General features: G+C 46.9%; 1 protein-coding gene across 1 annotated transcript; it reads left to right on the top strand.

The window, feature by feature from the left end:
• Positions 1-1,192: 1,192 nt before the first annotated feature.
• LOC119161970 (uncharacterized) lies at positions 1,193-13,230 on the top strand. The gene is made up of 2 exons (XM_075884837.1): positions 1,193-1,389; positions 12,777-13,230. Exons 1-2 carry the CDS (start codon positions 1,193-1,195, stop codon positions 13,228-13,230), a joined length of 651 nt encoding a protein of 216 aa, XP_075740952.1.
• The last annotated feature ends 12,870 nt before the right edge of the window (positions 13,231-26,100 follow it).

Genomic DNA, 26,100 nt, shown 5'->3' with positions numbered 1-26,100 from the left:
TCTTTTTCATTAAGATTACCGGATTTCACCCCAGTTTTTGAAGCTGAGCTGTTGGCAATAGTTCTAGCGCTGCGAAAGCTACCTTTGCATGCCGCTAATGCGATCATAATAACGGATTCCCTGTCAGTATGTACGTCGATTACGGCGTCAACAAAATCGATGGCCCTAAAGACGCTCCATATGCTAGTTCCTCCTCAGCTGCAGCTACTGAAATTAGTATGGGTACCCGGTCATTGCGGCTTAGAAGTAAATGAAATCGCCGATTCTCTAGCACGAGCAGCATTGGAAGGGCCAGTACTATCAGTCCTTCCCGAAGTGGCCACTATAACAGCGACCAGATACAGAAAGCTTGCGCTCAGTGCAGACGCTATGGAAGCAATATTGTCAACACCAGAATTTACTCACTTAAGATTTCCATGGAAAAGTCATTGGTGTCCTACAAAACAGTTGGAAACCATAATAACCAGATTTCGATGTCGTGTCCCCCCGTTAAATTTCTATTCACATAGGGCTGGTCTGGCGATATCACCACTATGCAACTTTTGTTCAGAATTGGAAACAATAGAGCACTATTTTTTATCATGCCGCCGATACAAATTGCTTAGGAAAACATTCTTAGCCCTCCCATTGACTAGCCTGGGGTTGAATTTCACTATAGAAAACATACTTTCCTTCGGTGCTTTCGATCTGGGCTTCAGCCACGAGAACGTTTTCTACGCAGTTTGCAAGTACCTGAATGAAAGTAAAAGAATTAAGCTTTTAATTGCGTGATTATTAATCATGCAAAAAATAATAATAATATTTCCAACGAACACAAGAGCATTGTTTAACTATCCTGATTCTTATTCAAGGTAATGAATAGTTGTCTTATCTGCACGAGTGACTAGCAACTATTGCACTCCATTCATTCTGACTAGGGTGTCTTTACTTTTTTCATTCTTTTTTCTGGTGGGTGGTTTCGATATTAAAAAAAAAACTTACTTAATTAAGCAATCGATTCTTGGCCAATCCCCCTGAGTGGGTACGAGCCATGTCTGTGGATTCATCATCATCATCATCTGGCGCTGAAGAGCATCGTGGCGTTGGCGAAAAGCATTCTAAAGCGTTATCCGTCGTCACCCCGAACATCTCCACCACGCCAGGCGGCAGCTCACTGTTGGGACGCACCTTCGTGGCAGGCCTCGACGGCACCATGACCCACGACGTCCTGGAGCGCGAGTTCGGCAAGTACGGACAGCACAAGGAAGTGTGGATGGCGCCAAAAACCCCGGGCTTCGTGTTCGTCGAGTTCGAAAACATGTCGTACGTAAACGAAGCGATGCGCGAGATGAACGGTGCTATCGTCAATGGCGTGCTGCTTCGGGTCGAGCGAGCTCGACAAAAGTGGAGGTGGGCGTGCGGTCTCGCAGTCAACGGTGGCGCGGTCGGACCCTTCATACCGCGATCGCGCCGTGATGGCTGCGACGCGGCCGTGACAGGATCGTACCAGCAGGCTGGCCTCGAACGCAGCATGATTCGTCGCGCCCCAGAGTTGATGGTCGCGTTTAGTCGTCAAGAAACTATGCCGCTGATACCACGCTCAGTGCCCCAGGATACGGCTACGACTACGCGTCGACGACAGTGATGGCCAACCCATACGCCGCGCCACCAGCCTACACACCAGCTCTGCCGGTGGCTGCGTTCTGGAAATCGCTCTATGGGACCACATACGCGGCACCAGCATCGGGATTAGCGGAACGAGCACCGAAATACACGGCACCTTCACGAGGAAAGGTCTCGATAAATAAAAGACGATATGACCTCTGTCCATGGTAAAGCACTAGACGTCAAGCCGAGCCATTAACAATAAACACGAGCTCATCGACTTCTCTTCTTCATCCTGTATTCTGTCTCCCAATAGCACATACGCACTGAGGTATGGAGCTCAATATCTTTCAATGGCCGCGGCAATACTGTTAGCGACATTTCTCAACAACACAGTCCCCTTCCCCCTGCATGCTTCGCATAACATTGATTTGCGAAGCACGTGACATCTGCCGAATTTCATTTACTCAACACAAACAAAAAATCTCCAGCCCTGCGCGAAACGCGCAGCGCAGTCACAGAGATAGCTGGAAGAGCGGCCTTTGAGAGCCTTTGTTGATCACTTTTTCATTGACTTATACAAGCACACTTGCAGAGTACCCACCATGCCGTGAGTCATGACATATGTTTTGTGCAGTAGGGAGGCATTCACTATTCCCTCTTTACTCATTCTTCAGAGAAGCGTGGTACCCGCTATATCATGTCGTGTGTTATAAAATACAGAGGGTTTATTTAGGAACAAGGACAGTGGAACTCATAGATGATGATGATGATGATAGTAATGATGTTGATGATGACTTCTTATGGATGGCGCTCACCCACAAAGGGGGATAGAGACGCTCTCAAAAGAAGGCCGCAAAGGTTATCGTCTTCCTCACTCACCTGCGCTGCGCCTCTCGAGCGAATCCGCGATCTTCGTTGTCATCGCTATCTCGCAGCCAGACGCAGCTATGCACGGCATTACCCTCCCACCACAGTGAGCGTCGTCCCGGTGCTCACCAGGTAGAGATTCGGCTAGCGGGTGTTTACATCACTCAGAGTGGTAAAGTTTCATGCAGGTTACGTGCATTGTCTCAGACAGATGCTGGCAACGTTTAGAACAGGAGAAGGCATCGGGCACGACTTCGCACGTCACAGACGGCCAAAACATTGTAGGGTCCAAAGTATCGGCGTATAGGAGCTTCCCCGAGAAGCCTCGGCGTCGTACGGAAAACCAGACCCAGAGTCTATCGCCTGGTTCTTAAGCGACGAATCGATGGCGAAGGTTGTACGATTGGTTGTCAAGTTGCTGCTGATTGATTATTCTGACGCGGGCAAGCTGCCTTGCTGCCTTGGTGCGCTCAGTGAAGTCTGAACCGTCTGTCTCTGAATCATTTCAATCATAAGGCAGCATGGCGTGAAGCATTGTAGTAACTTCTCTGTCATGAATTCGTGGGAACGGCGTCATTTTCGTTCTTTCCTGGTGCGCCGTATTATACGCGAATGTGAAGTACGGCAAGATGTGGTCCCCATTCTCGTTTTTCACGTCGACGTACATGCAAAGCATGTCAGCGATTACCTTGTTCAGTCGTTCTGTAAGCACATTCGTTTGTGAGTGGTAAGCTGCCGTCTTCCTATACGCTGTACCACTTAGCGTGAGCACAGTGCGCAAAAAGCTCGGCGGTAAACGCGGTACCGTTGTCTGTTATGACGGCAGCTGGAGCCCCATGTCTCAGGACATTGTTCTGAATGAATAACTGGGCCGCTTCAGCTGCAGTGCCACTCGCAATCGCCTCGGTTTCTGCGTATCGGGTGAGGTAGTCTGTCGCCACTATAACCAATTGGTTGCCGATGTCCGATGTTAGGAATGGGCCAAGCAGATCCATTCTGATTCAGAAAACAGAGCTTTTGGCACTAGCACTGAATGTATTAGCCCAGTGGGTTTGAGAGGCGGTACCTTGCGCTGCTGACAGTCAGTGCATGTTCGGGCGTAATGTTTCATCTCTGCTGTGATTTTTGGCTAGTAATATTTTTTTAACGCATGTCGGTGTTCTTGTGACACCGAGGAGGACCACAGTGGCTTCGTCATAGCAGGCTTGTAAACTTTTACCACGGAGAGCTTCAGGAACTACCAGCTGATAGCTTCTATTTGTTGATAAAAACTCTTTTTGTAAAGAATTCCGTCCCGTAAACAGAATAGCGATAAGTTCTTCGAAAACACTCTTTGTGCATTGGCGACTCGTCCGTTCAAGAATTTTATAAGCGAGTTGAGCTCCCACTAATTTTGTTGTTGCCGAGAAATCATAGCCGCATCAGCAACTCCTAAAACGCCTGCGAATTCATCATCCTCTGTAGCCGGTGATTCATTCAGTGAGCTTGACTGTCGGCATCTAAGTGTTGCTTTCCGAACTTGTGAACTACGGCCATGTCGAACTCTAGGAGCCGTAAACTCCATCGTTCTAAACGTCGAGATGGGTCTTTCATGATGATATGTGGGGTTTAACGTCTCAAAACCACTATATGATTATGAGAGACGCCGTAGTGGAGGGCTCCGGAAATTTAGACCACCTGGGGTTCTTTAACGTGCACCCAAATCTGAGCACACGGGCCTACAACATTTCCGCCTCCATCGGAAATGCAGCCGCCGCAGCCGGGATTTGAACCCGCGCCCTGCGGGTCAGCAGCCGAGTACCTTAGCCACTAGACCACCGCGGCGGGGCGAGATGGGTCTTTCATGTTGGTAAACCAACAAAGAGTGATGTGTCACCTCTGCTGCGATTCTTGGCTAGTAATACTTTTGTTCTTCGTGTAACTTCGCAACTGCCCAAACGACAACCAGACACTCCTCCGTTGTTGAGTAGTTGGACTCGGCACGTGTCAACGTTCTGCTAGCGTAGGCAACTACTCCCTCCACACCATCTTGGCACTGGACAAGAACAGCACCTAGGCCCACATCATCGGTATCTTTATGGATGGCTGTTGGTGAATCCTCGTCGAAGTGAGCGAGGACGAGTGAAGTGTGCAGACGGTTCCCCAGCTCGTTGAACGAAACTTCTTGCTCTTCCTCTCATACAAACGCAACGTCTTCCCTTGTAAGGCGGTTCGGTGAATAGGCGCGATGTGTGCAAAGCCTGCAATAATGGCTGGTAGTAGGCTCAGAGACCCAGGAGACGTCTGACTGCTTTCTTATCCTCAGGTGTGTCGAACTTTGCGATGGTTTCAGTTTTATCTGGGTTAGGCCTCACACCTTCGCGACTGACCACGTGTCCCAGGAGCTGGAGTTCTTCGAAGTCGAAGTGGCATTTTTCCGGTTTTGATGTGAGTTCAGCGGTCTGTATATGGCTTGAAGGACCGACAGTAGCAGCTTTAGATGTTCTTCAAACGTGGCCGAAAAAACAATCACATCGTCGAGGTACACCAGGCATGCTTTCCATTTCAGGCCGGACAGAATGGTACCAATTTGTATATTACGCCAGCCGAAAGCGACGACTTTGAATTCATAAATCCCGTATGGCGTCACGACTACAAGCGGTCTTTTCTCAGTCGCGCTCATCTACTTCTGTTTGCCAGTATGAAATTTTAAGGTCCATTGACGAGAAGCAGCGAGTATGCTGTAGCCTGTTTTTTAACAGTCATCGATCCGTGGTAATGAATAAACGTCTTTTTTTGTAACCTGGTTAAGCTTACGATAATCGACGAAGAAACACAAGCTGCCATCTTTCTTTTTCACGTGTATCACTAGAGATGCCCAAGGACACTTTGATGGTTGAATTACATCATCCTCTCGCATATTCTTGACTTGCTGCTGGATTACCTGACGTTCTTTTTGAGCGACGCGATATAGGTTCTGTTTGATCAGTCTTGATGTGTCTGCCGCGTTGATGCGTTGCTTAGTCCCAGGCATTTGACCAACTCGTGATATCGATGAGAAGGAGTCCTTGAGCTGGTTGAGCAGCTCCATAAGACGGCATCTTTTAGTCGGTGTTTGAATCGGAACGATATCGACTGGTGGTGTATGCGGAGCTTATAGGGCTGTGGCCTCCTTTTGCATAAGACAGTCTTGAGAGTAGTCGAGCTCCTCGAGGTATACCACTGCCGTGTCTTTATTGATGTGCCGGCGCTCCTACTTGAAGTAGGTCAGAAGCACGTCTGCGCACCCATCCACTATGCTGACGATGCCGTGAGCGATGGCAATGCCTTGTCGAAAAAGAAGGGCAGTGAAGCGTTCAGCTATGGCGTCTTCATTACAGTGCACTCCGCAACACACAGAAACAAGACGACATGACAGTAGTGGCACGCAGACATCGTCGTCGACCACACGTAACAACCTGGGTTCTTCATCTGGACCATGGGTCACAGGCTTGTCAGGGGCGAATGTAAATACACGGCCACGTACGTTGACCACAGCACCGTACTCTCCCAAAAAGTCCATTCCCAGTATCAGTGGTTTCCAGCGCACTGGTAGGATCAGAATTGTGGCTACAAAATCACATTCTCATCGTGAGTCTTGCTGTACATTTTCCCGTGGGTGTCATTATCTGGCCCCCAGCATTTAGGATATAAGGACCCGTCCTTTTCGTCCTGACTTTCATCAGTTTGTCTGCCAATCGTTCACTCAATACAAAAAAGTCTGCACCTGTGTCGACTAAGGTTGTCACTTCAACGCCATCAATCGTCACTTAGAGGCGATTGATGGCTTAGTGGCGATGCCATTTGAGGCTGAAAAGAAGGCTAAAAATTCACGCGAGGGTCGCGCGTTTGTCGACGATTATTGCAATGAAACTGTATGAGTTAAACACCAGCATCACATGCAACACATTCGCGCTTGAAACGAAAACAATTCCCTACTTGTGCGCTGAGAAGCGCCGGCGTGCATTGCAATTTCGTCCGTGCCACGCAAACCATTGACTGCGCTTTCAAAAAGTGCCAAGTTTACAGCGATCGCTTCCAGAACTGGCTAACACAATACTAGTAAACGCCAGAACTTCCGATACCCGTTTAAGTTGCGCGAGCGATGTGCAGGACCAAAACGTTAAGTGCCTCCAGGGTGGTCGCCACGTGTAAAGACAAACGTCGCAGAAATTGCTAAATTGCGGCATAATACATGCAGCAAATAATATTCTCAAGTGTGCCAAATGAATCAAGTTCCTTTATTCCGGTTAGCATACGCAGAAAATAGAGCGCAGCTATATCGCAAGATGCACATGGCGCACCGCATTTCTCTGAGATTTGTTTACTTACTTCGGGAGCTGCAACGTTATGCAGTCACTGGATACAATAGTGATTTAGTAGGTTTGAGTCAAGATGTTAACAGTGGTGCCTCACCTGGAAAGAAGAAATCGTGTTGTGCGAAACGCCCTGAGCAAACGGTATCGTCTGTTTCACGTCCTTGCCGATGCGGAGATTCGCGATCCACCAAGCTCCGTGGCTTCGGTCTTTGGCCTCGGAAGGAAATGCGTGAAACGAAATCGCGCTGTCCTTCCATCTCGCTGACGCGCACTGAAGAACACAGCAGAACTGCTTGGCCGTTTGTTTTTTCTTTCCGGGCGTCATTATCCTACCATGCTCCTACCATATACGACTGGTGCTTGGACTGTTTGGACCTCAGTACGCATGTTCACTATATTGCCGCTAGGTGCCGCATAAATTGCTGGAGTCACGAATAGTTACAGCGCGAAAACAGAACGACGACACAGAGACAGGAATGACACGAACGTTAACTTCCAACTGAGTTTATTGCGCAGAGCGCGAAAGCCCATAGAGGAGAGATTAAACCATGGGACGAAAACCATTTGGCACAAAGAGCAATGTATGAGTAAGGAAAAAAGCACAGAAAAAGGCAAAGAAAAGTCTATAAGGGGACGAAACAGAGAAGTAAAAGTAATATAATTTGAAGTGTGGCAGCTTTGGCTAGTTGGTATGACATGCCGATAGATATAGCGCGAGAACCAAGCGCCGGCAAAGAGACAATAATAAAAGAGTACAAACAACTTTCCGTTCATCAGTTGTCAAGGTGTGACGCTGTGTCATGCACTGAAAAAAGAGTACTAGTGCATTGCGAGACAGCTTTCTGAAACACTGGCCTACGTATGTTGATGCTCATGTTCTACCAAACAAGTTGAACTGATCATTTTAGGAAGATATGAAAAAATATAAACGAACCGAAGACCGCGAGACAGAAAAGATCAAAATTGAAAATCTATTTGGCGATCTTCGATTAGTGTTTGCGTAATTTGATGATGAACATCAAGTACGGAAGTCAGAAGTCAACAGGAGAGCCCCGCCACGGTGGTCTAGTGGCTAAGGTACTCTGCTGCTGACCCGCAGGACACGTGCTCAAATCCCCGCTGCGGCGGCTGCATTTCCGATGAAGGCGGAAATGTTGTAGGCCCGTGTGCTCAGATACTTCTAGATGTTCGTCATTTGGCGAGAACCGCCATGCTGTATTTAATGTTAATAAACCTGCGTAAACACTTTTCGAAGAAGGCGCCTTCTTCCCTGCAAGATAGGCTAAAGGGGTCTGGTGGCGGCAGCCAGCTATCCATGATGAGACCCGCTAAACCCGAACCGTAATGACTGGCAGCAGCGGTGCGATGCCGTCGAGCCTCGGTCATAACACCACATGCCGGTCCTCACCTTTCTTCTTGGCCATGTATAGGGTATGACGACGGTGCAGGTTCAGGCACTTGGTCCACCCGTCGGGAAGAGACAATGTGGCATGGAGGGTGTCGGGCTAATGTTGAGGTCCACGGCCTAAAGCAAGCTTTATACAATGTACTTGAAACAAAAAGCGGCACACCCGCTCCTAAATTATTCTGGTTAATAGAGGGTACGACGATAATAAACAGCACACTGGAAAGTTTAACTCACCAATCCTATTACATGCATTGGCAGCCGAGCAAGACCAATTCCTTTCGTACTTCAGGCTTATGTAGAAACTGTAACACTCGCGCTGACATGACGGGACAGACCACACTTTGAGAACGTGCTTGACGTACGCGCACATAGAAACACGACGTGGCTATTATAGCAGACGACGCAAGGAGCAATCCCAACTTCACCGTTTCGGCAAGTTGCCGTGAGGCGGGGACTCTGCTTGATCTCGCGGCAATTTGCACCTGACCTTGAGTCTAATCATTTACAATAAACACGAGCTCATCGACGCCTTTTTTTCGTTATCTCCTCTTTCTCCCAATGAAACATACCCATAGTAGCATAGCTCAATCTCACTTCATACCTGTGGAAATAATTTTAGCGTCATAGAAATGTCGAGACTTACATATTCGAGCAGCGTCCTAAAATTGGCCTAGATATGCGTAGTCTAACGCCTGGGAGCATTTTGTTGGGCACCCAATGAGGGGGGGGGGGGGGTTCAAGTCTGATTAACCTAGAGCCCTGCAGGAAGACTTTGAACCAGACCAGGAACCTTGTTTTTTCCACTAAGTGTCGGCCGCAACTGATTGGTTGGTTGGTTGGTTGTTCCTCAGAATCTGGAGTGACCCCCCATGGGAGATCGGCCATGAAACGAATGGTACTTCATCTTTGAGATGAAATAGTTTTAGTATACGGGATGTTTAAATGAGGATGTTTCAAAAAAGTACAGGTTAGTAAACCATAGATCAGAAATAGAATGAGTTGAGTTAAGCAAAAAGAAAAGCCAACAAGCTAATATGATTGGAAATAAAGTGAATTTTTGCCAAAACCTAACACTCTATTTTATGTGTTTTTTTTCTAAAATCACACATCATGGCTTCGAAAACGTTCCTGTGGCTAAAACCCTTTTTATTTGCTTCAGAAGAAAGGACCAGTGGAAGAGATAAATTTAAAACCAACCTACGGAGAGGTTCTAACAGTCTTTTTCTTTGATTTGTGTTACAAGCTGCCACTCTAGCGTCGCCAGCGCGAAGTCGGCGACGGGAATGACAGCAGGTTATTTCGTTCCGTACGCAAGCAGAGACAGTGAAGAGATCAGAGACGTGAGAAAACAAAACAAACTTTACTCTAGTGATATTGCAGCACACGGGATCTAGTACAACAATTCAATACAACTAACAACATACATCAACACTTGATACAACTAAAAAAATGTATAAACAAAACAATAAATCAGCTTACCAAAGAGAACTATTACAAACTACACAAACTAACAACAATAGAACGACGGAGGAGAAAGTTCGAAGATATAAACAGGTGAAGGCATACGTGTGATGACCGGCAACATTGCGTCCCCGACGATCGGAGGCAAGAAGTCGACGAGAGTTCTGGCACGACTGCGATGTCGGCGGTGTTGCAACGCTGGTGGCTCCGGGAGGCTAGTGCTTGCAGGTGACTTCGCGCAGGTTGAGCAAACTCAAGGCGAAGTCTCGATGTCTACGTTGCAGACGTTAATAACGAGTCACAACTAGACGAACGGCTAGTTTAGGTGGCCAGCCGATACAGAGCCACACTAAAAACTTCTAGAAGAGATACTTGTTGATCTGTTTCTTCACCATGTTGGTCAGCGACTAGTCTGCCTAGCAGGGCAAAATCCGGCGCTTAAATCCCCCTCGTGTCTCCTCGCTCTCTTCCTTGAGGACAAGGGACCTCTACATGGGTCCAATCGTGCGCGTTTAATTGATGTGAACTCCACCCCAAATATTTATTGACCTCACACCTTTTTAATTAGGAGAGGGTCCTCAACTAGGGAGAGTGTGACAACCTGTTGGGGTGTTGCCATATGACTTGGCCACCAGAGGTTTTCCCACGGTTTCCTCCGTGGGAAACGGTCAGTCTGTTTCGCTTTCAGCCGGTGCGTCCCGTAGTCTAATCCTTGTTCGGGGTACATCGCGGCCTTCCACGACCTTGCAGACGCCGCCGCAGTTACAAAAGGATCAAAGGTCGGCGGCGACGTTCGAAAAAGAGCACCCCATTCTGCACTTCTCGGCTCTCTTGCATGCGCCCACCGTTCCCACGGTCAGTGGGGGAATACGGCGCCCATTAATTGCCGTGACGCGGGGTCGCCAAAATCGGCCGTCCGTGATAATTTGTAAATAACCAGCGTGTCAAGTGACAATGATGCCGAGATTCATTGTCCTTGAAGTGGAGGCAAAAGGGAGACTGCGCCAGACCTGGCCTTTTAAATAATAGTTTAGTGGGGGGATTCGGCATCGTAGCCCTGTAATTGATATCTCCGCCATTATTTCGAGGAAAGCACCAACGGTTTTTTCAAGGGTACCTTAAATAACTCAGATGTTTCCAAGCGAGAGTTTTCAAAATTTATCTGATGTGGCGTATTTCTCAAATTGTGTCACGAGAATGATTAATAGCGTCGAAATATAGACATTATGGGATCAATATGTGAGGCCATAGGAAGTGCATCTGCACATTACTCATTAAAGGTTCTTGCTTTATGCCCTGGTGTTCATACCAAGTGAATGAGGCGTAAATATTTTCTGGCAAAGCGTGAAAAACTTGTCGAGCATCGAACATATTAGGTGAAGGGAATGAATTACACAGAGACGGGCAGTCTGTAAGAATGATATCATCTGTTATAGAAAAAGTATATTTAGGTAATGCTAAGAGAATTGCACGTAATTATGTTTGATAAATAGGTATAAAGTAGGTGAACGAATTGAAAAAAAAAACCAATTCAACACTGAAGATGCAGTTCCAACTCGTGCGTTTTCTGCACAAACTGAAGCATCCTTCTTTTTTAAACAACGGTTGTAATGTTTCTAAATGCTTCTGTACGACGTTGACTTGTGGGCACCTTAGTCTAGACCACCGTTGTTTAAAAAAGGAGGTGAATGCATTATTGAAAACGTACTGCGACCTCCTATGTGTAGATGCATATATTTTTAATAAGGTACGAACTGATAGTATTTGGAACCTTGCAAGAAGGGAAGGGAGGCCCACTTCCGCATATAAATATGATTGTGACAAATTTGTGCAGCCCAAAACATAATCGTAACGTTTCGCGTTAGAGAAGTACCAGTTGTCAAATTTATGGGTGGGTCCTCCAGAAACCAAGACGCTGCCAAACTCTAATATCGACCTAATATACATACAATATATTGTGACAAGCACATCGCGACGTAAACAACATCGCTTACTGCTGTGTCTATGAAGCATCCCTACCACCCGTGTTCCTTTAGCTACGATATTTGCTACATGCGGACTTCAATTTAGATTTTCGGTATAAATAACTTCTAACTACCTAATCAATTTGATCTGCGGAATAAGGTATTGTCTGTAAAGTACAAAAATCTGCACTAGAATAATTAGCGGAAAAATTATGATTGTACTTTTCTTGATGTTTATTCAAATATTAATGTCGCCCAACCACGGGTTCAGAGCACTCATATAAAATTGTAGCACCTAATATAGTGCATGTATAACTACAGCTGTAGCAAAATTGTGAGGTCCTCATCGTATACATACGTACGTGAGTATATATGTACGTCATGTTGTACAGCAATTGTGCAAAATAAAACATGAAATAATAATGGTGACAATACCGAATATCGTGCAGGAATTGGGCTGAATAAAACAATCAATATTAATGGTGACAAGACCGAACCTTGGGGGAGACCTCTAGTTTGTTTATACTTCGAAGAAGGCACGCCAGATTTAAAGCGATTAAACTCTCTATCTTTTAAAAAGAAGTAAATTCATGCAACGAAGTAATTGGGTAAACCCACGTGCGTTAGCGAATTTACTACTTTATCGTGTTCTACACTGTCATAAGCTTTAGAAATACCTACAGTTACTAAGGCGGAAACATGTTTCTAGAACAAGCTAGTTGTATCCTGCTTTTTAAATCAACATAAGCCAACCAAATGGAGCAGCCACGCCTGAATCCAAGCGTGCATGGGCTTAAAATCACGTGTTATTCCAACCAGTTAACCATTTCAATTGCCCGCTATCAGCGACTGCCGCGTGCCACGAGCGCACCCGCGACCATCATGATCCTCTTCTCTCTGATGTCGGTGCGCTCGCGGCCGCCGCTGCCATATGTAAAATGCATGTGTTCTTCACTATTGCGGAATTTATCAATCAGTCTGAAAGAAATTCTATCCAACTTAACGATGCTTAAATCTTATCATCAATAATAATTCGTATTTAAATTTGCCATATTAGTTAGCTCTAGCTTTCCTTAGTTGTAAACTGAGAAAAATACTGCGAAAATTCACCTCCTACTCAGCCAATCCTCTGTATCTTGTATGAACTATCAGAGAAGAAGAAGAAGAAGAAGAAAAGGAAGCGGTACGTCGTGGCGCTGAAGAGCATCGTGGCGTGGGCGAAAAGCATTCAAGAGCGTTATCCGTCGTCACCCCGAACATCTCCACCACGCCAGGCGGCAGCTCACTGTTGGGACGCACCTTCGTGGCAGGGCTCGACGGCACCATGACCCACGACGACCTGGAGCGCGAGTTCGGCAAGTACGGACAGCACAAGGAAGTGTGGATGGTGCCAAGATCCCCGGGCTTCGCGTTCGTCGAGTTCGAAAACATGTCGTACGTAGACGAAGCGATGCGCGAGATGAACGGTGCTATCGTCAATGGCGTGCTGCTTCGGGTCGAGCGAGCTCGACAAAAGTCGAGTGAGCGTGCGGTGTCGCAGTCAACGGTGGCGTGGTCGGACCCTTCCTACCGCAATTCTTCCGTGGTGGCGGCGACGCGGCCGTGACAGGATCGTACAAGCAGCCTGGCCTCGAAGAGAGAATGATTCGCCGTGCCGCAGAGTTGATGGTCGCGTTTAGTCCTCAAGAAACTATGCCGCTGAAGCCACACCTGGTGCCCCAGCATACGGCTACGACTACGTGTCAACGGCAGTGAGGCTCAACCCATACGCCACGCCACCAACCTACGCACCGGCTCTGCCGACGGCTGCGTTCTGGCAGTCGGCCTATGGGACCGCATTCGTGGCACCAGGATCGGGATTTGCGGCACGAGCACCAGGCTAAACGGCCCCTCCACGAGAAAAGGTCTCGATAAATACAAGACGATATGTCCTTCGTCCTCGGTAAAGCACTAGACGTCAAGCCGAGTCATTTACAATAAACATCAGCTCATGGACTTCTATTTTTTGTCCTCTATTCGGTCTCCCAGTAGCACTTACCCACTCGGGTATAGAGCTCAATCTCTTTCAATGGCCGTAGCAGTATTGTTAGCGTCATTTCGTAACGTTTCACTCAACAACACAGTCCCCTTCCCCCTGCATGCTTCGCATAACATTGATTTGCGAAGCACGTGACATCTGCCGAATTTCATTTACTCAACACAAACAAAAAATCTCCAGCCCTGCGCGAAACGCGCAGCGCAGTCACAGAGATAGCTGGAAGAGCGGCCTTTCAGAGCCTTTGTTAAGCACTTCTTGAATGACTTATACAAGCACACTTGCAGAGTACTCATCATGCCGTAAGTCATGATATATGTTTTGTGTAGTAGGGAGGCATTCACTATTCCCTCTTTACTCATTCTTCGGAGAAGCGTGGTACCCGCTATATCATGTCGTGGGTTGTAAAATACAGAGGGTTTATTTAGGAACACGGACAGTGGAACCCATAGAGATGCTCACAAAAGAAGGCCACTAAGATTGTCATCTTCTTCACACACCTGCGCTGCGCCTCTCGAGCAAATCCGCGATTTTCGTTGTCGTCGCTATCTCGCAGCCAGACGCAGCTATGCACGGCATTACCTTCCCGCCAGAGTGAGCGTCGTCCCGGTGCTCAACAGTAGAGATGCGGCTAGTGGGTGTTTACATCACTCAGAGTGGTAAAGGTTCATGCAGACCACGTGCATTGTATCAGGCAGACGCTGGCGACATTTCGAACAGCAGAAGGCGTCGGGCACGACTTCGCACGTCACGGACGGCCAAAACCTTGTAGGGTCCAAAGTATCGGAGTAAATATGAGCTTCTCCGAGAAGCCTCACTGTCGTACGTAAAACCAGACCCAGACTCTATCGCCTGGTTCATAAGCGACGAATCGATGGTGAAGGTTGTACCATTGGGCGTCAAGTTGCTGCTGGTTGATTATTCTGACGCGGGCAAGCTGCCTTGCGTCGTCGGTGCGCTCAGTGAAGTCTGAGGCGTCTTTCTCTGAATCATTGCAATCGTTAGGCAGCATGACGTGAAGCATTGTAGTAACTTCTCCTTCATGAATGAGTGCGAACGGCGCGATTTTTTATCTTTCCTGGCGCGCCGTATTATACGCGAATGTGATGTACGGCAAGATTTCGTCCCGATTCTCGTTTTTCACGTCGACGTACAAGCAAAGCATGTCACCGATTATCTTGTTCAGTCGTTCTGGAAGCCCATTCGTTTGTGGGTGGTAAGCTGCCGTCTTCCTATACTCTGTGCCACTTAGCGTGAGCACAGTGCGCGAAAACTCGGCTGTAAACGCAGTACCTTTGTCTGTTATGACGACAGCTGGAGCCCCATGTCTCAGGACATTGTTCTGAATGAAGAACTGGGCCACTTCAGCTGCAGTGCCACTCGCAATTGCCTTGGTCTCCGCGTATCGGGTGAGGTAGTCTGTCACCACTATAACCCAATGCAGAATGCAGGAACAGCGACACCTTAAAGTTGTGACCTCGTGACTACGGAAGCGAAAAAAAACAAGGACAAAAAAGAGCGCTGACTTTCAGCAAAGATTTAATATGGGAATAGTGTGTATATATAGGCGAAAAATGAGAAAATTGGGCATGTGTAGAAGGCTGCAGAAACAACGACTGCGATACAATCTCAGAAAAGCTTTTGTCTCTTGTTGAATAGGCTGAAAACAAATACATGTGTAACTTAAAAAAGATCGAGAAATCCCGGCTGTGGCGGCTGCATTTCCGATGGAGGCGGAAATGTTCTAGGCCCGTCTGCTCAGATTTGGGTGCACGTTAAAGAACCCCAGGTGGTCGAAATTTCCGGAGCCCTCCACTAAGGCGTCTCTCATAATCATATGGTGGTTTTGGGACGTTAAACCCCACATATCAATGAAAAAAGATCGAGATACGCAATCTCTTCTTGCAACAACGCAACCGATGGGCAACTTACACATTTACCGTCAAACTTGTTTATTTGATAAGCTTCAATTATCTCACGCGTAGCCTGCGAGTGTTGCTTGCTTATTACCTCGCAACACTCGCCAACTGGCACGCTGCCGCAGTCTCGGCAGTGAATTCCAAGGTGTCTTTGAACTACGTTGTGCACATTCTTATTGCGCTCTCTTAAACGGCTATTAAGGCACCTTCCGGTTTCTTATGTATAACATTCCGCACGAAAGCGGAATGAGATATACGACACCAATAACACAAGGTACAAAGCGCGTTTTGTGTTTGACAGTGCATCTTTCTCTAATAGCAGCTGGATTATTCACCAGCTTACAGAACTTTGCAAGCTTTTCTGGGGCGGAAAACACAACAGTGACACCAGCGCGTTTACCGATTTTTTTTTAGCCGATGCGACACGTTATGCAGATAAGGAAATGCAACATATTTCATGGGGACAGACGCGCTTTGAGGCTGCGATCGCCCTCCTTGATTTTTCATTTGCTTCAAAAGTTCTCCGCAACAGCCGAAATCAGGGTGCTCGACTAACCAGCACTTAAGAGGCGCTCTACCTGTGCTTTGAAACTGCATTGCATCGAGTGTGGGCATGACCTTTTGAGAGCGTTTGCCAGGCAACATTTTATGATACCCATTTTCACCAATTTTGAATGAGATGAGTGGAGAGGTAAAAGGGGTTTACCACTTCTCGGTGAAAGCAGCCAGCACAAATGATTACTTCTAAGACGGAGCGTTCGGTATAAGAACCTAATCGAATTTCCAGACGGTCGCTCATTAGTAAGTTCAAGAGGATACAAGTGCTTCTTAAACGAATCAAAAAGACTACGGACAACAACTTCAAAAACAGTATCCAAACAGTCAATAAATACAATGAAATCATCAACAAACCTACAGACCTTCACAACGAGAGACAAATGGAGATCTTTTTAAATGTGGCGATCCTTATGCGCGAGAAAGATGTCACTCAGGACTGGTGCCAAACAGGAACCTATGCAAACGCCACTTTTTTGAATTAAATGTTGCTCATTCCAAGACGCAATCGTTGACTTTAAATAAAGTGAAAGGAATTCCAGAAAACAATGAACTCGCATACCTGACGCAATTGGGAAGTTTAACGAGCCAAACGAATCAATGCATTCTTCTAAGCACTGGAGCAGTGCGTTTTGTGGAAGTGAATAATATAGGTCTTTCACGTCTATCGAGAAAGCCTTCAGTCCTTGCTCATTAGACCTTTAAAACTTAATAACTGCCTCAGAGTCTTTTACCAGGAAAGGATCGTCAATAGGTAATAGGTTCAGCTGTTTTTGTAAAACAAGGCGACCTGTTTTGCCAGGTCCCGTTTTCAGAAACTATTGCCCACAGTGGGCAGTCAATCTTGTTCGTCTTAGCGGTAAAAATGATGTCAAGACTTAGCTTTTTTTATTTGTCCATTGATTTTGCAACTTTATCTAGGCCGAGAGAGTTTCAAAGCCTTTTCGTTTTCATTTTAGGTTCTTCTATAGAAGAGTCGCTGGGTTTAAAAACAGAGTTTATAGCCATGGTGGCCTTGTCCTTAAACAAAAGGGAAGGCAAAACAGCAAAGCCACCTTCATTGTTCGATGGTAAAAGAGCTAAAGACTGAGCTTTTAAGAAAGATACAACATTTCTAGTGGGCATTGCACTGCTAGGTGGTTTATAGCGTGTTAAAACGTCCACACCATCAGAAACACACCGGTTCATCTCGCTGTCCGGGGTGCGTCGAGCAACTTGTCGTACGAGGGTCAGTAGCCCTTGTGGCGTTTTTCGAGGTTCAACAGCAAACTTTGGTCCAAGTCCCAAAACCTCATTCACTTCCTCAGGAAGTTCAACATAACTAACGAGGTGTACCCAGTTCTTCGGCAACACTGGTTTCATTGAAGGGACAGCTGGTATGCTAAGGAGTGTGTGTTGCCACATAAATATTGTCGTGCTGTCAGCCAAGGCAGATAGCTCGCGCCATTTCTTCTTGGCAGTAGAGGGCGTTTCTGAATGGTGTAGCTGCAGATAGAGGCTCTCACGACAAAGGAAAGCCTGGCGCAACCATTCTGATCGCAAAATCTTGCAAATGCGAGCACCATGTCCAAGCGAAGGAGTGAAGCCAGCACAAAGGAACGCCACCTCTGCTGGCAAGACCTTGACACGGATGCAGTAGGCAAAGGACCTAGCTTCAGTTAGTAGGTAGTTAGGTAGTTAGTAGGTAGTAGGTAGTTAGTTGGTAGGACATTCAGATATGTCCTACCAACTTGCCCAAATTTTCACGCTTCACACTATCACTCATTTGTTGCCGATGTCCGATGTTTGGAATTGGCCAAGCAGATCCATTCTCACGTGAGAAAACGGAGTTTCTGGTATTAGCTCAAGATGTAATAGCCCAGTGGGTTTGACAGGCGGAACCTTGCGCTGCTGACAGTCAGTGTATGTTCGGGCGTAATGTTTCACCTCTGCAGCGATTTTTCGCTAGTAATATTTTTCTTTGACGCGTGTCGGTGTTCTTGTTAAACCGAGGTGGCCCACAGTGGCTTCGCCATGGCAGGCTTGTAAACTTTCGGCGCGGAGAGCTTCAGGAACTACCAGCAGATAGCTTCTGTTTGTTGGTGAAAATTATTTTTGTACAAAATTACGTCCCGTAAACAGAATAACGATGAGTTCTTCGAAAACACTCTTGGTGCATTCGCTGCTCGTCAGTTCAAGAATTCTATAAGCGAGTTGAGATCACTCTCACGCTCATCTTGTTATTGCCGAGAAATGATAGCCGCATCAGCAACTCCTAAAACACCTGTGAATTCATCATCCTCTGTAGCCGGTGATTCAATCAGTGACCTTGACAAACAGTCGGAGTCTAAGTGTTGCTTTCTGAACTTGTAAACTACGGCCATGTCGGAATCTTGGAGCCGTAAACTCCATCGTGCTAAACGTCCAGATGGGTCTTTTATGTTGGTCAACCAAAAAAGAGTGATGTTTCACCTCTGCTGCGAATCTTGACTAGTAATAATTTTGTTCTTCGTGTAACTTCACAACTGCCCAAACGACAACCAGACACTCCTTCTCCGTTGTTGAGTAGTTGGACTCGGTACACGTCAACGTTCTGCTAGCGTAGGCAACTACTTCGTCCACACCATCTTGGCACTGGAAAAGAACAGCACCTAGGCCCACATCGCCGGCGTCTTTATGGGTGGGTGCTGGTGCATCCTCGTTGAAGTGAGCGAGGACGAGTGGAGTTGGTAGACGCTGCCCCAGCACGTTAAACGACACTTTTTGCTCTTCCTCCGATACAAGCGCAACGTCTTCCCTTGTAAAGCGGTTGAGTGGAGAGGTGATGTGTGTAAAGCTTGCTATAAATGACCGGTAGTAGGCGCAGAGACCTAGAAAACGTCTGAATGCTTTCTTATCAAAAGAACTTGCGAACTTTGCGATGGTTTCAGTTTCATCTGGGTCAGGCCTGACACCTTCGCGACTGACCACGTGTCCCAGGAGCTGGAGTTCTTCGAAGTCAAAGTGGCATTTTTGCTGTATTAGTGTGAGTCCAGCGGCCTGTATATGGCTTGAAGGACTGACAGTAGCAGCTTTAGATGTACTTCAAACGTGGCCGAAAAAACAATCACGTCGTCGAGGTACACCAGGCTTGTTTTCCATTTCAGGCCGGACAGAATGGTACCCATTAGTATTTATTACGTACACCGAAAGCGACGACTTTGAATTCATAGATACCGTCTGCGGTCACGATCAAAGGCGTTCTTTTTTCGGTCGCACTTATTTATTTCTCTTTGCCAGTATCAAATTTTAAGGTCAATTGACGAGAAGCAGCGAGCATGCCCAAACAGTCATCGATCCGTGGTAACAAATAAACGTATTTTTTCGTAACGTGGTTCAGCTTACAATAATCGACGCAAAAACGCAAGCTGTCATCTTTCTTTTTGAAGAGTACCACTGGCGATGCCCAAGGACACTTTGATGGTTGAAATACGTCATCCTCTAGCAACTTCTTGACTTGCTTCTGGATTACCTGTTGTTCTTTCTGAGCGACGTGATATGGGTTCTGTCGGATCAGTCTTGGTGTGTCTTCCGCAATGATGCGATGCTTAGTCAGAGGCATTTGACCCACTCGTGATATCGATGACAAGCAGTCCTTGAACTGGTGAGCAGCTCCATAAGACGGCATCTTTCAGTCGGTGTTAGACTCGGACCGATATCGACTGGTGGTATATGCGGATCTGATTGGGCTGTGGCTTCCTTTTGCATAAGACTGTCGTTAGAGTAGTCGAGCCTTTCGAGGTATACCACAGCCGTGCCTTTACCGATGTGCCGGCGCTCATACTTGAAGTTGGTCAGAAGCACGTCTGCGTGCCCATCCACTAAGCTGACGATGCCGTGAGCCATGGCAATGCCTTGTCGAAAAAGAAGGGCAGTGATGCGTTCGGCAATGACGTCTTCATTACAGTTCACACCACAACACACAGAAACAAGACTACATGACTGTAGTAGCTCGCAGACGTCGTCGTCGACCACACGTAATACCCTGGGTTCTTGGTCTGGATCATGGGTCACAGGCTTGTCAGCGGCGAATGTTATCACACTACCACGTACGTTGACCACAGCACCGTACTCTCCTAAGAAGTCCATTCCCAGTATAAGAGGTTTGGAGCGCACCGGTAGGATCAGAAATGTGGCTACAAAAATCACATTATCATTGTGAGTCTTGCTGTGCATTTTCCCGTGGGTGTCGTTATCTGGCCTCCAGCATTTCGGATATAAGGGTCGGTCCATTTCGTCCTGACTTTCATCAGTTTGTCTGCCAATCGTTCACTCAATATGGAAAAGTCTGCACCCGTGTCAACTAAGGCCGTCACTTCAACGCCGTCAATCGTCAATTAGTGGTGATTGATGGCTTAATGGCGATGCCATTTGAGGCCAAAAAGAAGGTTCAAAATTCACGCGAGGCTGGCGCGTTTGTGGCCCAATACTGCATGAAACTCTCTGAGTGAAATACCAGCATCATATGCAACACATTCGCGCGTGAAACGAAAACAATTCCTTACTTGTGCGCTGGGAAGCGCCTGCGTGCACTGCAATTTCGTCCGTGCCACGCAAACCATTGACTGAGCTTTCAAAAAGTGCCAACTTTACAACGATACCTTCCCGAACTGGCTGATAATATACTGGTAAACGGCAGAACTGCCGATACCTGTTTAAGTTGCGCTACCGATGTGCTGGACCAAAACGTTAAATGCCTCCAGGGTGCCCGCCACGTGTAAAGACAATCGTCGCAGAAACTGCTGAATTGCGGCTTAATACACACAGTAAATGTTATTCGCAAGTGTACCCAATGAATCAAGTCCCTTCATTCCGGTGAGCATACGCAGAAAATAAAGCGCAGCTCAATCGCAACTGTAATGCACATGGCGCACCGCGTTTCTGCGAAATTTGTTTACATACTTCGGGAGCCACAACGTTATGCAGTCACTGGATACAATAGTCATTTAATAGGATTGAGTCAAGAAGTTAACACTGGTGCCTCACCTACATAACGACAACACAAAGACAGGAATGACACGAACACTAACTTCCAACTGAGTTTTTTGCGCAGAGCGCGAAAGCCCATAGAGGAGAGCTTAAACCATGGGACGAAAACCATTTGGCACAAAGAGCAATGTATGAGTAAGGAAAAAAGCACAGAAAAAGGCAAAGAAAAGTCTATAAGGTGACGAAACAGAAAAGTAAACGTAATATAATTTGAAGTGTGGCAGCTTTGGCTAGTTGGGATGACATGCCGAAAGTTACAGCGCGAGAACCGAACGCCGGCAAAGAGACAACGACACAAGCGCTACTTCGTGTCCTTCTTGCCTCTTTGTCGTCGTTCCGTTCTCGCGCTATAGCTATGGTAGTATAACTACTTGCGCGTACTCCCTTCGAGGAACCTTAGTTCCTTCTCGGAAAAAGACACGGAGGGCTTGCTAATGAATGATACCTATTCGTGTGCCATCTGGGCGGCCTCGACGACGACTTGGGTGCATTTATCCCTGTGCTTGGACAACGTCACTGTGTCCTTTAAAAGGGGCAAACACTTGCACTCAGTGAAGTGCTGAGTGAGAAATCCATCTTTCCCATTTCTAACATTGTTGGCATGTTCTCTCAGTCAATCGTTCCGACACCTTTCGGTCGTTCCGACATAACAAGCACCGCAGGAAAGGGGGGTCCTAAAGACATTCTCCCGGCCGCATGCCACATACCTGTTTCTATGCTTAACTCTACATTCCGTTGACGACTGCGTTTTCAGGGGCTTTGTAGATTTTGTGAGACTGATTAACTTGAACGGTGCAGAGAACATCACACGAACTCCCCCACGTTTTTCGATTTTCTTGAGTCTGTGTGATATCTGGTGTTTGTACGGAACAGCGGCTATATATTTTTTCACACTCTGTATCCGTATTGCTGGGATCCTGTTCCTGACTCTGCTCTGCTATTGGTCCACAGGATAGTGTCAGCAACAGAAGCGATAAACGCCCCAGGAATACCCGAAGCCATAAGCCGAGGCACATGAGCTTTGAAGCTCGCAGAGATGATGTGAACGCACGACCTATTCAAGGCGTTCTAAAGGCAGGCCCATGCTATGCCTCGTTGTATTAACTTGCTCTGAGCGGAAGAAAAAGGAACAAATGGTTTCTGCGCAAGTGGTTCGTAACACCAACATATATGCTGTGTACTAAAAAACAGTCTACTTAGTCTATATTTTTGCTTTTCTGTTTCGTTCCCTTAGAGACTTTTCTTTGTGTTTTCAGTGCTTTTTTATTTTTTCCTTTACCCATGCGTAGCTCTTTGTGCCACATGGTTTTCGTCACATGGTTTACTGTCTCATCTATATGTTTTCGCACTCTGCGCGATAAACTCAATAAGAAGTTAGTGCTCGTGTCTTTCTTGTCTCTTTGTCGACGTTCTGTTCTCGCGCTATAGTCATGCCATACTCAAGTTCATCAGTAGGGTTTGCAGGCCTGAGGGTATTTCTGAATACGTGGCCTCAAGCATGTACAGCTATCAAGCGTAGGGGCCGTTCGTGTATTGCGAGTTTCTGGTTCTTCTTATCCTACACAGCTGGCACTGGGAGTAAAACATATAATCAACATCGTCTATAGGGCTGCAAGGTTCAATTTTCGTGGAACACTCTGTGAATCTTATAAGCGTTTCTACAACCACGGAACCCTCACACCCTGCTTCGATCGCGAACTCTTTTTTTTCGCAACGGGTTCGAATCTCAACCATGTCCTTACAGGTACTAGCCTTCTTTTCGGCCTCGAAGGGCATCGCCACTACATCGCGCCATTCGTGCACTACATCTGAAAATTTCCGGCCTGTAGCCTTTTCTTCAGCCTTAAATGGTGTCGCCACTACATCACGCCGTTCGTGCGCTACATCTGTATATGTTCGGTCTGTACACTCAAAGTCGGGCGCCGGATAACAAACGACACATAGCCGGAGCGCTCTTGCTTACTGACTAAAATCCCTACTATAGGGAGCCCAGCAATAAAAAAATACCCGTGACATCCACGTGGCACGGAAGTCGCGCATACAGCTGGCAAGAGCAGGCGCAAGAAGGAAAAAAAAAGAAAAAAAGGGGGAGAGCCGTCATCACTGTCGCGCCAGCCTGGCACCAGGAGCCCGCATCCACTTACGCAGAACCGTTCAGTCACAAGTGTGAGCGCGAAAAAAAAGAAAAAAAAACACACCGTCCCCTCTGCCTCCCGGACGTCGCCACGCCAGCTGAGCGCCCGCCGTCGCCTGCATGCCATGGCATTTGTGTGTCGCCGTTTCATCCCGCTGTCTTGTGATGGTCGTTTTTCTACAAGATGGTCTGAGCCGGACACATTTTTCGGCACACGTTATTCAAGATACCATACATCTCTCTGCATTTAAACATACACTTGGATATGCAGTGCCGTTGTTACTCTTTTGACTTCAATAAAGGAGTACAAACAACTTTCCGTTTATCAGTTGTCAAGGTGTGACGCTGTGTCATGCACTGAAAAAAGAGTACTAGTGCATGCGAGACAGCTTTCTGAAACACTGGCCTACGTATGTTGATGCTGATGTTCTACCAAACAAGATGAACTGATGATTTTAGGAAGATATGAAAAAATATAAACGAACCGAAGACCGCAAGACAGAAAAGATCAAAATTGAAAATCTATTGGTCGATCTTCGATCAGTGTTTGCGTAATTTGATGATGAACATCGAGTACGGAAGTCAGAAGTCAACAGGAGAGCCCCGCCACGGTTGTCTAGTGGCTAAGGTACTCTCCTGCTGACCCGCAGGTCACGTGCTCAAATCCCCGCTGCGGCGGCTGCATTTCCGATGAAGGCGGAAACGTTGTAGGCCCGTGTGCTCAGATACTTCTAGATGTTCGTCATTTGGCGAGATACGCCTTGCTGTATTTAATGTGAATAAACCGGCGTAAACACGTTTCGAAGAAGGTGCCTTCTTCCCTGCAAGATTAGTTAGGCTAAACGGATCTGGTGGCGGCAGCCAGCTATCCATGATGAGACCCGCTAAACCCGAGCCGCAATGACTGGCAGCAGCGGTGCGATGCCGCCGAGCCCCGGTCATAACACCACATGCCTGTCCTCACCTTTCTTCTTGGCCATGTATAGGGTATGACGACGGTGCAGGTTCAGGCACTTGGTCCACCCCTCGGGAAGAGGCAATGTGGCATGGAGGGTGTCGGGCTAATGTTGAGGTCCACGGCCTAAAGCAAGCTTTATACAATGTGCTTGAAACAAAAAGCGGCACACCCGCTCCTAAATTATTCTGGTTAATAGAGGGTACGACGACACTAAACAGCACACTGGAAAGTTTTCCAGTGTGCTGTACCAATTCCTTTCGTACTTCAGGCTTATGTAGAAACTGTTACATTCGCGCTGACATGACGGGACAGACCACACTTTGAGAACGTGCTTGACGTACGCGCACATAGAAACACGACGTGGCTATTATAGCAGACGACGCAAGGAGCAATCCCAACTTCACCGTTTCGGCCAGTTGCCGTCAGGCGGGGACTCTGCTTGATCTCGCGGCAATTTGCACCTGACCTTGAGTCTAATCATTTACAATAAACACGAGCTCATCGACGTCTTTTTTTTCGTTATCTCCTCTTTCTCCCAATGAAACATACCCATAGTAGCATAGCTCAATCTCACTTCATACCTGTGGAAATAATTTTAGCGTCATACAAATGTCGAGACTTACATATTCGAGCAGCGTCCTAAAATTGGCCTAGATATCCGTACTCTAACGCCGGGGAGCATTCTGTTGGGCACCCAATGGGGGGGGGGGGGGGTTCAAGTCTGATTAACCTAGAGCCCTGCAGGAAGACGTTGAACCAGACCAGGAACCTTGTTTTTTCCACTAAGTGTCGGCCGCAACTGATTGGTTGGTTGGTTGGTTGTTCCTCAGATTCTGGTGCGACCTCCCATGGGAGATCGGCCATGAAACGAATGGTACTTCATATTTGCGATGAAATAGTTTTACCAGACGGGATGTTTAGATGAGGATGTTTCAAAAAAGAAGAGGTTAGTAAACCATAGATTAGAAATAGAAGGAGTTGAGTTAAGAAAAAGAAAAGCCAACAAGCTAATATGATTGGAAATAAAGTGAATTTTTGCCAAAGCCTAACACTCAATTTTGTTATGTGTTTTTTTTATAAAATCACACATCATGGCCCCGGAAACGTTCCTGTGGCTAAAACCCTTTTCAGTTGCTTCAAAAGAAAGGACCAGTGGAAGATATAAATTTAAAGCCAACCTACGGAGAGGTTCGAACAGTCTTTTTCTTTGATTCGTGTTACAAATGCCACTCTAGCGTCACCAGCGCGAAGTCGGCGACGGGAATGACAGCTGGTTATTTCATTCCATACGCAAGCAGAGACAGTGAAGAGATCACAGACGTGAGAAAACAAAACAAACTTTAGTCTAGTGATATTGCAGCACACAGGATCTAGTACAACACTTCAATACAACTAACAACATACATCAACACTTGATACAACTAAAAAGTATATAAACAACACAATAAATCAGCTTACGAAAGAGAACTATTACAAACTACACAAACTAATAACAATAGAACGACGGAGGAGAAAGTTCGAAGATATAAACAGGTGAAGGCATAGGTGTGATGACCGGCAGCGTTGCGTCCCCGACGATCGGGTGCGAGAAGTCGACGAGAGTTCTGGCACGACTGCGATGTCGGCGGTGTTGCAACGCTGGTGGCTCCGGGAGGCTAGTGCTTGCAGGTGCCTTCGGGCAGGTTTAGCAAACTCGAGGCGAAGTCTCGATGTCTACGTTGCAGACGTTTATATCGCGTCACAACTAGACGAACGGCTAAGTTCAGGTGGCCAGCCGATACAGAGCCACACTAAAAACTCCTAGAAGAGATACTTGTTGATCTGTTTCTTCACCATGTTGGTCAGCGACTAGTCTGCCTAGCAGGGCA

This window comes from Rhipicephalus microplus, unplaced genomic scaffold, assembly GCF_043290135.1.
Source record: "Rhipicephalus microplus isolate Deutch F79 unplaced genomic scaffold, USDA_Rmic scaffold_49, whole genome shotgun sequence".
Taxonomy (NCBI): domain Eukaryota; kingdom Metazoa; phylum Arthropoda; class Arachnida; order Ixodida; family Ixodidae; genus Rhipicephalus; species Rhipicephalus microplus.
The sequence above is the reverse complement of the archived record's forward strand: the minus strand, read 5'-3'. Positions and strand labels throughout refer to the sequence as shown.